The sequence below is a fragment of the Rhinoraja longicauda genome, chromosome 11, assembly GCF_053455715.1.
Source record: "Rhinoraja longicauda isolate Sanriku21f chromosome 11, sRhiLon1.1, whole genome shotgun sequence".
Taxonomy (NCBI): Eukaryota; Metazoa; Chordata; class Chondrichthyes; order Rajiformes; family Arhynchobatidae; genus Rhinoraja; species Rhinoraja longicauda.
In genome coordinates this window covers 20,374,192-20,389,093 of record NC_135963.1, presented here as the reverse complement: position 1 = coordinate 20,389,093, position 14,902 = coordinate 20,374,192, and the positions used below count along the sequence as shown (strand labels likewise).

The 14,902-nt window shown below is 43.5% G+C and overlaps 1 protein-coding gene across 2 annotated transcripts in view; it reads left to right on the top strand.

The window, feature by feature from the left end:
• Positions 1 to 14,902, top strand: part of zswim5 (zinc finger, SWIM-type containing 5) — a 225,988-nt gene that overhangs the window by 138,897 nt on the left and 72,189 nt on the right. The window contains exon 2 of one of the 2 annotated variants that reach the window (XM_078408424.1): positions 5,851 to 6,207. In XM_078408424.1, coding sequence (XP_078264550.1) covers positions 5,851 to 6,207 — 357 coding nt within the window. Of the gene's footprint in view, positions 1 to 5,850; positions 6,217 to 14,902 lie in introns of both variants that reach the window. The other variant, XM_078408423.1, reaches the window with a different exon arrangement.

The following is a 14,902-nucleotide window of genomic DNA, read 5'->3' as shown; positions in this document are numbered from 1 at the left end:
GACTTTTGAGGCATTTGTTTGAACTTGAGCAGATAGGATGTGTCTATACACTTCAGAATTCATTATGCTACTACCATCAGCAGTTGTCTCATCGATGAAGATAAGTGAGCCAGTACCTTCAGTAGCCATACATGCCCAGGCCATAACACCCCCACCACCGTGTTTCACAGATGAGGTGGTATGCTTTGGATCTTGGCAGTTCCTTCTCTCCTCCATACTTTGCACATGCCACCACTTAATCTTCGTCTCATCTGTCCACAAGACCCTTTTCCAGAACTGTGGTTGCTCTTTTAAGTACTTCTTAGCAAACTGTAACCCGGCCTTCCTATTTTTGTGGCTAACCAGTGGTTTGCATCTTACAGTGTAGCCTCTGTATTTCTGTTCATGAAGTCTTCTGCGGACAGTGGTCATTGACAAATCTACACCTGACTCCTGGAGAGTGTTTCTGATCTGTCGGACAGGTGTTTGGGGATTTTTCTTTATTATAGAGAGAATGAGCTCACCAGTGCTCTTTTTCTTCTTAATGATGTTGCAAATAGTTGATTTTGGTAAGCCTAAGGTTTGGCTGATGTCTCGAACAATTTTATTCTTGTTTCTCATTTTCATAATGGCTTCTTTGACTTTCATTGGCACAGCTTTGGTCCTCGTGTTGATATACAGCAATAAAAGTTTCCAAAGGTGATGGAAAGACTGGAGGAAAAACTATGTGCTGAGAGCTCTCTTATACCTGCATTGGGGAGGCAATTAAACACAATTGCAAATGCCTGTGAACCATGTGTCCCAAACATTGTGATGCCCTGAAATGGGGGGGATTATGTATAAACACTGCTGTAATTTCTACATGGTGAAACCAAAATGTATAAAAAATACCCTTTAATAAAATCTGACAATGTGCACTTTAACCACCTGTGTTTTTTTAATTACCAATCTCAAATTGTGGTGTACAGAGGCAAATAAATAAATGATGGGTCTTTGTCCCAAACATTATGGAGGGCCGTGTAGCCACCCTCCAAGGGCAATGGAGAGTGTAACATCAACCACTATACATGATCTTTCTTCAACACACTAAAGATCATGACCTCACCAATGAAGAGGGACTAAGGAACATTCTCCAATTTGATTGCTCTACAAACATTAATTTCTATCTTGTGTCTGCTGCATAATGGCGCTGCAAGTCATGATCACAACCAGTGGGCCCCACACAAGGACAATGTCAGTGCAGTCCAGTGCTCTTCAATCTTTTCGCACTGCAAAGCTCCATCTCGCCAAGCTTTCTGCTGGAGTGGCACTGATCTACAGGCCAAAATGGGAATTTGTCCAACCTACATCAAAGATAGACACAGAAAGCTGGAGTAACTCAGCGGGTCAGATAACATCTCTGGTGACAAGGAATGGGTGACGCTTTGGTCACCTATTCCTCTTCTCCAGAGATGCTGTCTGACCCGCTGAGTTGTGTCTATCTTCGGTTTAAACGGCGGCACGGTGGCGCAGCGGTAGAGTTGCTGCCTTACTGCGAATGCAGCGCCGGAGACTCGGGTTCGATCCTGACTACGGGCGCCGTCTGTACGGAGTTTGTACGTTCTCCCCGTGACCTGCGTGGGTTTTCTCCGAGATCTTCGGTTTCCTCCCACACTCCAAAGACGTACAGGTATGTAGGTTAATTGACTGGGTAAATGTAAAAATTGTCCCTAGTGTGTGTAGGATAGTGTTAGTGTGCGGGGATCGCTGGGCGGAGCGGACTTGGTGGGCCGAAGGGCCTGTATCTCTAAAAAAAAAAAAATTTTTTTAATAAATTAAAAACCTGGCATCTGCAGCCCCTTCCGACGTATTATAGCCGACTTCATCTTCACCCCAAAGCCAATGTCCCCAACTTGAAGAGGGCAGATGAGGCTCATCAGCCTGGGAAGGCAGTCCATCTAGGAGAGGGAAATCTCTGATCTGAAACCTCCACTGCCTTGTGGCCATATCCAGTCATGGAAAAGGCTCCAGGAGTAAACCTCAAGAAAAATCCGGAGTCGGAGTCCCTAAGGCAGTTCGTCGTTGCCTACAACCTCGTTCTGGCAGCTCCTGCGACGGCGCTGGTGCCAAACTGTAACGGCTCTGCTGTTCCTTTGGATCGATCAGCAACGTGGAGAGGGGGGACGTGCTGCATGGACAACAGCCTGTCCTTCATATGACCTCGCCCAGGCTTGCATCCGACCACACATCACCGCAAAAAACAAGCAGCCAACTAGGATGCATCACCTATGGTCAGCCATGACCAAGGGGGCCCTAAAAAAAAAGTGTATGCAAATGAAACAGAAATTAAGGTAACATTTCAGTTCGAAGAACAGGCTTTGAGCTGAAATGTTAACATAGAAACATAGAAAAACATAGAAAATAGGTGCAGGAGTAGGCCATTCGGCCCTTTGAGCCTGCACCGCCATTCAATATGATCATGGCTGATCATCCAACTCAGTATCCTGTACCTGCCTTCTCTCCATACCCGCTGATCCCTTTAGCCACAAGGGCCACATCTAACTCCCTCTTAAATATAGCCAATGAACTGGCCTCAACTACCTTCTGTGGCAGAGAATTCCACAGATTCACCACTCTGTGTGAAACACTGCATTTCTTTCAACAGATAGTACTCCTTGACTGCTGAGGGTTTCTTGTGTTTTCTGTATTTATTTAAGGTTTTCAGCAAGTGCAGTTATCAATTGTCAATACAATTACGTAATATTGCCCACCATTTGATGTTTTATCAATAACAGCAAATGTATCCTATGTCAAGTTGGCGTTGGTCATGAAATAAAGTATCCTATCCTTGCCTGATCCAATCTGCACACCGATTGTACCACACCAATATTTTTCCATTCTGAACTTCTATTGAAGTAGTCAAGCAGGGCATTCAGTTACATCAAACCAATCTCTGGGTAACTGGGAATGTGCAATGCATTATCTTAAATTAAACATCCACTTTGACTGAAATTGAAAATTTGCTGGAAGTATGTCTGTTTACTGCAATGGCCTGATTTAATGTGTTATTTTAATAATAAAGAGAAACGCTAATGTGCATATGAACATTGTTTTCTTCTTAATTGACCTACGGCTTATAACGTTGCACTCTGTACAGATGCGAGTTTCTGTACATCGGAACAATTTTCAAACCTGGCTAAAGCCTTCGTGAATGAGTGTGATTATGAACCTTTTATAATGTGGTCACTTTATCACATTCTGTCACGGCATGTCGGGCAGATATGTGTTCATTGGGTTCACCTTGTGGCCTGGCTCATTGCCGTTTCTTCCAGTGGGAACCAGTCTTCCACGTCCGCTGGGAACCTGGTCCCCCCCAATGTTGGGGAGGCGCTGGCAAACCAGCGCAGGTGAAGGGGTGCAGTGTGGAGCATGACATTGTCAGTGTCACTGCTAGTAAAATGGCTGCCTCACTGCACCTATATCTTGGCTACAATCCTGACCTCTGATGCTGAATGTGTAGAATTTATATGCTCTCGCCGTGACTGTTTCATTGGGGTTTCTCTGGGTGTTCTCGCTTCTTCCCACGTCCGTCCTCAAGATGCGTGGGTCAGTAAGTTAATTGGCCATTGTAAATGGCCCCATTGTGCACTTGAGTGGTAGAATCTGTGCGAGTCAATGGGAATATAGGGAGAATAAAATGGGATTAGTAAAGGATTAGTGTAAATAGATACTTGGTCGACGTCGACTATGTGAGCCAAAGGGCCTGATTCCATTGTGTATGACTTCTGACAATGGTGAAGCTTTGCCCTCAGCTCACTTGCTGTCAGACTTCTGAATGTCTTCTATTCAGGTCCTGTCAAAATTGAAAAATAATGTTAAGAAATTTAGTTACTGAAAAAGAGACAAGCAAAAAGAAAGCACACACAAGGCAATTAAAGCATTTAAGCTAACTTAGTTAAATCAAATAAAAACCTTTGTTCTCTTTCCTCCGAGCAGCCATTTTTTTAACATTTGAGTTCAATGGAATGGCTGTACTTGCACCAGATGAGCCTGGTACAGGTTCAGTAAATAGATGTGCCAGTCAAGAGCTGGGAGATCTGCGGAAATTCAACCTGTCCTTATTGATCCTGTAAGAAGTCCAAGCAGATAATGCCTTAGTTCTGAAGCGGCGTTGTGTTCTTGCAAGGCTGTGCTGTAGCCTCCACTAGGAAATTGTGTAGGGAAGGAACTGCAGATGCTGAGCTATACCAAAGATAGACACAAAGTGCTGGAGTAACTCAGCGGGGCATCTCCGGAGAAAAGGAATAGCTGATGACTTGGGTCAGAACCCTTCTTCAGGCTGAAAGTGTCCCCTCCCCACCCTCTATTTTCAGTCTGAAGAAGGGTTCCGACCCAAAACGTCATTATTCATTTTCTCCAGAGATGCTGCCTGACCCGCTGAGTTACTCCAGCACTTTGTATCTATCTCCACAAGGAAATTGCTTCTTATGGGCATTACCTGCACCTGAATGAAAAGCAGATCTCAGCATAACATTTGCACAAAAATTCCAGATAAATTGGAGTGATTCATACTTGTACAATGCACACGTCCTCTTTATCAATAAAGGGAAGAAAAATATCCTTGCAGGTGAGAAAAAATAATAGTTCCTTTTGGGAAGTGGGAATAAGGCTTGGAAGCATAAGAGGATTCATGAGAAAGAATTGAATCTGCTTGTGTCAGTGCAATGGCCACAAAACAAAGGCACAGATCCCCAGTTTACAGGGATTAATATTTTGAGTCTTGAAATTGCCAAAGTTGATCTAGCACTAGATTGGTTGCATTTCTTTTTGCATACAAGTTGGAAAGAACTAAATTAATGCCAGCATCTTATGTATATAAATGCAGGAGCTTACTGTTGCTTTTGGTCCTGTTATTGTCTGTATTAAATACATGTGTTCTCCTGGAGGCAGGAGAGTAAGAGTGCATCTGTTCAGTGTTAAGCCCATTTTAACACAATTGCTGATCTGCATTGCGTGCCATCCTTACCTTCAATTCTCTTTCTCTCGCTTGTTCCTCACATCCCCAGTTCCCCTTTGCAAGGCCCAGCTGTCCATTGAGTTCCTACTTTGGTTGAGCCACAGAACTCTGCCACAGCTAAACCTTTGCAGCCAAAACTGAGCACCAGTGTTATTCCACCAGAGTGGGCATCGGCTATTTTTCTGATGCGCCTTGAGCATTAAGAGTAGAATTTCTGCATTGAGTTTTTTTTTTTCATACATCAGAATAATTGTTCTGTGCAGGTTGCTGCGTAAAGAGCGAACTGAAGTACTCATTTAAAAAGGGGAAAGAAGAGTTTTGAGGTCCAGAATCCAAAAAGAAATGCTCATTTGAATTCCCCTGGCGAGATGCCTTATGAAGGTGCAATGGTCAGAAATTGATGATGCAGCCTCTTAGTTGAAAGACAAAGATAGATGGTGATTGCAAGTAAATGAAACTTCCTTGGCAATTATGCTCTTGTAAAAGAGGCCAACAGATACCACACGTCTATTTTGAAGAAAGGAACTAGAAAGATGTAAAGGAGACTGTCAACTGCCTTGTCAGTTAATCCTTAAAATAAAACTTCATCAAACCCAAGGGAATTGTGTCCAACTTTTCAGTTAGGGCAGCTAAAGTAAAGATCTAGACATAATGACAAATAACAAACCAGCACATTCATTAAAACCCGTTCATAAAAGATGGGTCCCAGGTGGATAACAAAACAAACAACTGATGACTGGTGAGGCACGGTTGTATGGTGGGGACTGAGCTATGGCAGTGCACAGTATTGTCACTGGTAGTTAGTTGGAGAGAGATTCATTTGAATATTGCCTCTGGTGTTAATCAATACACTCTTCTTTTCTCTTCCTGGGCAGGATTTCATCTGAGTGGAACTGTAACCGAACCAGGCACCCAGTCGGAACCTGAAATGATCTACAGAGTGGCCATCAGTTTTGACCGTTGCAAGATCACCTCCGTGACGTGTGGCTGCGGCAACAAAGACATTTTTTACTGCGCCCATGTAGTGGCACTTTCTCTGTACAGAATCCGGAAAGCGGAGCAGGTCAAACTGCGTCTTCCCATCTCTGAGACACTTTTCCAAATGAACAGAGACCAGCTCCAGAAATTTATCCAGTATTTGATCACTGCTCACCACACAGAAGTACTCCCCACAGCACAGAAATTGGCTGATGAGATCCTTTCGTCCAATTCGGAGATCAACCAAGTACATGGTAACTATTGTAAGGGTCCTTTCCCTTCCCCCGTTAATGAACCTCGTTGTATTTTGATGTGTTGATATCTGCATTTGGTACCAAATGCGGGATCGGAACTCCATTCCTAATACTTCATGTGATCATGTCGAAGTAAATTGCTGATGCACACAAAATATATGCAAGACATAATGAAAATTAAAAGACGATTTGAATTTCTGAAGAAGAAAATAATGTCTTTGGAAATACATTTCTATTAAATTTGCACTTACTATACAGTCCAATTCATTTTTAAGAAGTATTATTTATTATGTCCAATTCTAACATGATTTGAGTTGATGCAATTTAATTCATTCTTGGTTACAATTATTGGAAAGTATAAGCGCAATGCAATGTATTTCAGATTTTTGACAATTCTCATTCCTCTGCAAGGTATTGATTCCTACAGTACCACAAGCACTTGTCACCTGGTATCTTGAGAAGAGACGTTGAACCGATTTCATTCTTCTGTTAGCTGGGATTTGACGAGCAGCACAAAGCCAATGAAGACTGCAATTATACCAATGTTAGTTTGCTCTTGAATGCAAAGTGCACATGGCAGGAATAGTTCCACTGTGCTAAAACCTGGCTGCAACTAGGATCATGACCAATAGAGTCCAATAGTGGTGTCATTGTTTAACCAGTACAGTTTTGAATGCACAAAGCAGTGGCAGATCACTTGCATCTTAAAGCAGGAATCTATTCTATGCCTTTTTCAGTTCTTTTTTTTGTTGCTACGGTGGAATTGTTCCAAAATAGATGTAAAAATCAAAGTTGAATTAATCTCCCTTACTTTGTTTTTAAAGTTGACATTGAATTTTCCCTATATTTATATGGGCATGTATTACACAATTCTGTTAGTTTTAATCATGTAACCTGGTGCATGCAGCCTCATTTAAGATGGAAAAATAGTAATGCAATGGCACCAATTTTCTCTGCTCTTGCAGTTGCTTTTCAGAGAGTTGGTCTGTGATAAATGTTGCTTTGCAGAGATGAAAGTATGAAGGGTGTCACGGTGGCACAGCAGTAGAGCTACTGTCTTACAGCACCAGAGAGCTGGGTTCGATCCCGACTATGGGTGCTTGTCTGTATGGAGTTTGTACGTTCTCCCCGTGATGCGCGAGTTTTCTCCGAGATCTTCGGTTTCCTCCCACACTCCAAAGACGTACAGGTTTGTTGGTTAATTGACTCGGTATCAAATGTAAAATTGTCCCTAGTTTGTGTAGGGTAGTGTTAATGTGCGGTGCTCGCTGCTCAGGGCCCCGAAGGGCTTGTTTCCGCGCTGTATCTCTGAACTAAACTAAATAAACAAAAATTTAATTTGGCCAGTCTTGCAGAGGTGTCCTGAAAGACATGAGCTCTTCGATGCCGTGGAGTTGTGATTGAGGTTGCTTGCAAGTTGTGTCACTGTAGACGTTTACAATCACTGTTCAGAAAAACCTGGCCATGACATCGACACAGAAGATATAAGCAAAAGAGCAGGTGACACACCCATCCCTTCCACCTGCAGGTTTTATTTGTACGGTTTGATAGGAAGTCGAGCAGTCTCAATCCAAGCACCGTCACCCAAAGTGGAAGGACCTCCAATTTTGGGAAAATAATGGGCTTGAAACACAATACATAATACCGTTAGTGGAATGAGATTTTGTATATTTCTACAGGAAAATTATTTCACACCAGTAAAGTCTGCATTAAATACATTATAAACAGTAGTTAAATTGTTACCTTATGTTACCTTATGTTTACAGGCCTGTAAGGCGGCCGCAAGTAACAATTTCATTGTTCCTTTGTGAGTACATATGCCAATTAAACACTCTTGACTCTACTATAACACTCCCCTGTTCAAAAGTAACCTCATGCCCCATCTTCTGAGAGGTGACGATTTTGATCTTCTAGTGAAAGCTTTGAAATCTACAAGGAAAAGCTCCCAAGTTCTAGTCTGTCAAACAAACTAATCAGGCTTTTAGACTGATATGGAATATTAGCTTGTTTGCATGTTACAGATACATTCAGTGAAACATCAAGTAAGCCCTGCATCCCCTCTCTCTCTGTCCCTCCCCCACCCAAGTCACACCAGCTTTTCATTCTCATCTAGCAAACAGTGAACAATGGTCTGTTTCCATTATCATTGTTACTTTCATGCATATCTTTCATTCATTTGTTCTATATCTCCACATCATCGTCTATATCTCTCGTTTCCGTTTCTCGTGACTTTCAGTCTGAAGAAGGGTCTCGGTTTCTTTTTTTTCCTAGTCAGATGTGCAGCACTTTGGTCAACGTGGGTTGTTTTTAAATGTGCTATACAAATAAATTGACTTGACTTGACTTGACTTGTAACATCACCCATTCCTTCTCTTCAGAGATGCTGCCTGCCCTGCTGAGTTATTCCGGCATTTTGTGTCTATCTTACATTCAGTGAAAGTTAGGTTGATTTTAATTTTTCTCCGCAGTGCCATACATTTTCACCTGTAAGAAAATAACTGCAGATGCTGGTACAAATCGAAGGTATTTATTCACAAAATGCTGGAGTAACTCAGCAGGTCAGGCAGCATGACCTGCTGAGTTACTCCAGCATTTTGTGAATAAATACATTTTTACCTTGTCGGTATAATATAGTAAGATCTGCACACTTGGTTAAGATTTATTTCTTTATTTCTTGATTTGATCAGGCTTTGTTTTGATGTAGCGTTCCGCGGTGAGCCTCCTAGCTGTTGTTGTAAGAAGGTGCTGTCTGATTTTGGCAGCACAACTGTCTCCTACGGTTGGCTTTGTTTGCCTAGGTGGCCATTCACTGAGGATGAATGGATTTCAGGAGAATGCGATGGGGGTGGGGAGCCCGATAGTGTGGGATGACACTGCGGCTAATAAAGAGGTGATCATATTAGATTGTGCTGTGTAGCTTAATATATTTGTCATTATAGGTGTCAGAAATCATTAGCAGATCTGTAGGAGTAGCTGATGGTTTTTGACATCTTGCATACCAGTTCCGGATATCAAGTAGGCGAAGGGAGTGAAAGAGAGGTGCCAAAGTCTGTTGTGATGAGAATTGTCTGTTTCATAAGCGTTCCATTTTACAGAGTGATTTTACATTTACAAAGGTGAGGATTGCAAAATAAGGAAGTGCGTTATCAATTCTAGACCTAGGGCCAGGGTTGAACACACGTCTCAGGTTAGTGAGCAGTCCTTTTCACTAATCCAAGTCATAGATCTGGACAGCATCAGACATTTCTCCTTTCGGTACCTGGTGACATTTTCCTTCGAAGGTAGACACAAAATGCTGGAGTAACTCAGCGGGACAGGCAGCATCTCCGGAGAGAAGGAATGGGTGACGTTTTGGGTCGAGACCCTTCAGTCTGAGTTACTCCAGCATTTTGTGTCTACGATTTAAACCAGCATCTGCAGTTCCTTCCTAAACATTTTCCTTCCTTTGAATAAAACAAGCCTTTTTGTGTAAAAGAACTCAGGCCAAAACAATATAGTATCAAAATTATTTTCTCGTATCAAAGATGAAAAACGGGGTGATTTGGGCCCAAAATCCAAAAAAACAAAGGTTTGTTTGCTTCCACGTTGTTACATATAGTTCATTGGTTTTCTGTCAAAACTAATTCGGCAGTTTTGTGTACAATCTGATCAAGTTAAAAAAACAATGAAGGTAGACACAAAATGCTGGAGTAACTCAGAGGGACAGGCAGCATCTCTGGAGAGGAATGGGTGACATTTCAGGTCGAGACCCTTCAGTCTGAAGAAGGGTCTCGACCCAAAACGTCACCCATTCCTTCTCTCCAGAGATGCTGCCTGACCCTCTGAGTTACTCCAGCATTTTGTGTCTACCTTCGATTTAAACCAGCATCTGCAGTTCTTTCTTACACACTAGAAACAGTACAGCACAAGAACAGGCCCTTCAGCCCACAATGTCTGTGCCAAACATGATGCCCTTATCTGCCTGCACATCATCCATATCCCTCCATTCCCCACATATCCATATGCCTTTCCAAAAGTCTCTTAATTGCCACTACCATATATGCCTCAACCGCTGTCCCTGGCAAAGCGATCCAGGCACTCACCACCATCTGTGTTTAAATAAAAACTTGCCTCGCACATCTCCTTTAAACTTTGCTCCTCTTAGCTTATAGCTGTGCCCTCTAATATTACATTCTTCCATCCTGGGAAAAATGTTCTGACTGTCTATCCTATCTATGCCTCTCATAATTTTATATACTTCTCTCAGGTTTCCCTGCAACCTCCAGAAAAAACAATTCAAGCCTGTTCAGCTGCTGCCTGTAGCTAATACCCTTGATCCAGATCTATCTATCTCTGCCTAAAATATATCCATGCTACATCATGCCTTCCTGACTCTTATACTCAATGTCATGGATGGTGAATCTGTGAAATTATTTGCCACTGAAGGCTGTGGCGGCCGTCAGTGGATATATTTTAGGCAGAGATAGATAGATTCTTGATATGTACCCGTGTCAGAGGTTATGGGGAGAAGGCAGGAGAATGGGGTTAGGAGGGAGAAATAGATCAGCCATGATTGAATGGCGGAGTAGAATTGATGGGCCGAATGGCCTAATTCTGCTCCTATCACCTATGATCTTATGAATGTCCAGACCAATGAAGGCAAGCATGCTGTTCTTTACCACTCTACCTCTGCTTGCCTGCAGTCCGTCTGTCTTTTGTGTTTTTTTGTTGTTTTTGTCTCAATTGTAGTGTTAATATGATGTAGTGTTGTATGTTATGTTTTGGGGGGGGTGGGAGGGAACGGGAACTGTAACTGTAACATTCTCTCTCCAGAACGGAGACGCGACCTGTGTTCTGTATCGTGTCTCCGTTCCCGTTGCGGCCTACCACCGGCCATGCACCTGGGACCACCTGGGTCTCTGGTCCGCAGAGCCCGCGGTCCGGACTCACCACCTGCGGCGCTGGCTGCCTGCGAATGCTGCGGGAACGGCTGCGACTCGTCTCCGGAGGCTCCGGCGCGGGCCGCGTGGACGTCGGAAGCCCGCAGGCCCCTGGATGGGGGCCGACATCGGGAGCTCCGGCAGCGGCAGAGGCAACGTGTCCGCCCGCCCCGAATCGCGGGGCTTGGGTCGGCCCGCCACGGACCTTTCACCATCCGGCGCGGCCTGAAATAGGCCGCGGGATTTTTTTTCACCGCCCAGCGGGGGCTTCAATATCGGGAGCCCCGACCGCCCCGACGTGGCAACTCCAACAGCCTGACCGCGGGACAAGACGGCAGGGAAGAGAAAAAGACATTCTGGCCTTCCATCACAGTGAGGAGGGACTGGAGGAGACTCACTGTGATGGATGTTTCTTTTTGTTTGGTGTTAGTTGTGATTGTATGTGTTATTGCATTTTTATTGATTAATCTTATTGGTCTTATTGTTCAACTGCGGGTAATGTTTCATTTTACTACACATTTATGTGTATGTAACAAATAAACGACTATTGACTATTGACTTTCAAAGAGTTATGGACTTGCAAAACAAGATCACTCTGAACATCAATACTGTTGAGGTTTATGCCATTAGTTGTATATTTTCCCCTTACATTTGACCTTCCAGGGTGCAGCGGCTGACAATTGGGCAGATCTGCCATTTCTCTGCCCATTTCTGTAGCTGATCGATATCCCACTGTATACTTTGACAGCCTTCCTCACAGTCTGTAAACCAGCAATCTTGGCGGCATCTGCAAATATATATATATACAGTGTGTATATATATATATATATATATATATATATATATATATATATATATTCTATCAGTAAGCCTGTTCTGAATCCATGTGACCGTCACTGATATCCCATGCATATTAATCATCTGGATCAGCCTACCTTGGGGATATTTATCAAATGCCTGACTAAAATCTATATAGACACCATCCACCGCCCTACCTTCATTGATCACCTGTGTCACCTCTGCAAAAAGCTCGATCGAGTAATTTGCCGTGTACAAAGCCATGCTGACTGTCCATAATTAACCAATTCTCTTTCAAATGGGAGTAGATCGTACCCCAAAGAATCCTCTCCAATAGCTTCCTACTGAAGTGACGCTCATTGGCCCATAATGCCCTGGATTCTCTGTACCTCCCTTCTTAAATAAAGGAACTGCATTAGCTGCTCTAAACGTCTTTACAGTAAACTAAACTTGTAATGTTTGATAGTTCTCATGTACAGTGCATCATTTCCCTCTTGATATTTAAATCGGTGGAGTGCATGCATGTGCGAGAAAGAAAAATTCAGATTTTGTGATCACTGCAGACAGGGGTGCTTGAATATAATATTATAAGCCTTGTTTGTTTGGGTGAGGCACAACACAGTAAGTATTTCTGCAATTGCAAAGGTTCATTGTAAACCGAAGATGTAAAGTCACGATGGCTTTTTAAAAATAGAATAGGCAGATTTAAACAGTTCATACAGTATTTTTTCTAACTCTTCCTTTTAAATCAGTATAGTACACAGTACCTTAAGAAATTTAAAAACCATATACTGCATTAAGAAATAATAAAAATTGGATTTTTTTCTCTCATCTTTGCCTTCACATTTATCTTGTAGCTGATAGGACATACTGGAAGTAGACAACATGACCATTTATGTGTAACTGTGCCAGTGACACCTTTTAGTAATTGAGAATCTACCACTTAACACATATGATGTGCATTCAGCTGCAAACAAATCTCTTGTCTGTGGGCCTGGGGACTGCCCATTAGTGTTGCTGAAGTAAAATTGAGGGCAAGTAATTATTTACAAAAATGGGAGACTGCTGGGGACATTGAATTATTAATCCCCTGCATGCATTTACACTAGGAAATTCCCAAAACCAAGGCAGCTACTGAGTATGAGACAGCTTTTATCCTTGAGTAAGTGCCATGGATGTGGCTACAGTGAAAGAGCTAGGAGAAGGGAAGCCAAAATAATGCTACCTCTGCCGATCAACGCCCACACCTCTCGTTAATCCGCACTGCTCAAAGCATGACAAAGGCTTGTCTTTCAGTGTCGGAAGGAACTGCAGATGCTGGTTTACACTGAAGATAGACTCAAAATGCTGGAGTGACTCTTTATAGATGAGGCTCTCACTAGGGTCTCCTCAATATCCCGCAGCTCCTGTCTTGCTACCCCTCCCCCTCCCTCTATTCGTAACAAGGATAGAGTCCCCCTTGTCCTCACCTTCCACCCCATCAGCCATTACATACCACAAGTTATCCTCCAACATTTCCGCCACCTCCAACGGGATCCCACTCCTGGCCACATCTTCCCATCTCCACCCCTTTCTGCTTTCCGCAGAGACCCGTTCCCTCCGTAACTCCCAGGTCCACTCGTCCCTTCCCACCCAAACCACCCCCTCCCCAGTACTTTCCCCTGCAACTGCAGGAGATGCAACACCTGTCCCTTTACCTCCCCCCTCGACTCCATCCAAGGACCGAAACAGTCTTTCCAGGTGAGGCAGAGGTTCACCAGCACCTCCTCCAACCTCATCTATTGTATCCGCTGTTCCAGATGTCAACTACTCTACATCGGCGAGACCAAACGCAGGCTCGGCAATGGTTTCGCTCAACACCTCCGCTCAGACCGTCCTAACCAACCTGTTCTCCCGGTGGCTGAGCACTTCAACTCCCCCTCCCATTCCTAATCTGACCTTTCTTTCCTGGGCATCCTCCATTGTCAGAGTGAGGCTCAGCGCAAATTGGAGGAACAGCACCTTATATTTCGCTTGTGTAGTTTACACCCCAGCGATATCAACGTTGACTTTTCTAACTTCAGATAGTCCCTGCTTTCCCTCTATCCTCTCCTGTTCCCAGTTCTCCCACTAGTCTTCCTGTCTCCGAATACATTGTCCCGCCCCCTCCCCTGATATCAGTCTGAAGAAGGGTCTCGACCCGAAACGTCACCCGTTCGTTCTCTCCAGAGATGCTGCCTGACCCGCTGAGTTACTCCAGCAATTTGTGTCTACCTTCGATTTAAACCAGCGTCTGCAGTTTTTTCCTACTCCCCCACCCTAGTTCTCCTACTAGTTTCAGTGTCTTCCTGATTCATTTTACTGTCTGTATGCCTCGTTGTCACCTTCCACTCAGTCATCAATGAACCATTCTACATTTCCTTGATCATCGTTTGCTTTGATCTGTTGTTTTCACAACTTGCCCTTCCATATCTCTAGTTTCCCTCTCCGCTGACTCTCAGTCTGAAGAAGGGTCTCGACCCAAAAAGTCACCGGTTCCTTCTCTCCAGAGATGCTGCCTGTCCCGCTGAGTTACTCCAGCTTTTTGTGTCTATCTTCGGTTTACACCAGCATCTGCAGTTCCTTCTTACACGTTCCTTCAGTTTGGAGTCTGAGCATCTTTGCCGTTCGAGCTCCCGTTATAACTTCACATCTTTTGCATCAATTTTCAAGATTGGCACACTGCATTGAAATACTCGCTGATTAAATTTTAAAATTATTAAATGGTCAGGATTTGAGCAGATTCCTGGTTCTGAAGATGATTTCTGCAGAACTTTCTGACCCATTTATATTAACTGTGGTATTCCGGTAATATTTATTGACTTCATCACATAGAAACATAGAAACATAGAAATAGGTGCAGGAGGAGGCCATTTGGCCCTTCGAGCCAGCACCGCCATTCGTTGTGATCATGGCTCATCACATGACTAAACTGTACAAGACCCACCTCAAAATACTTG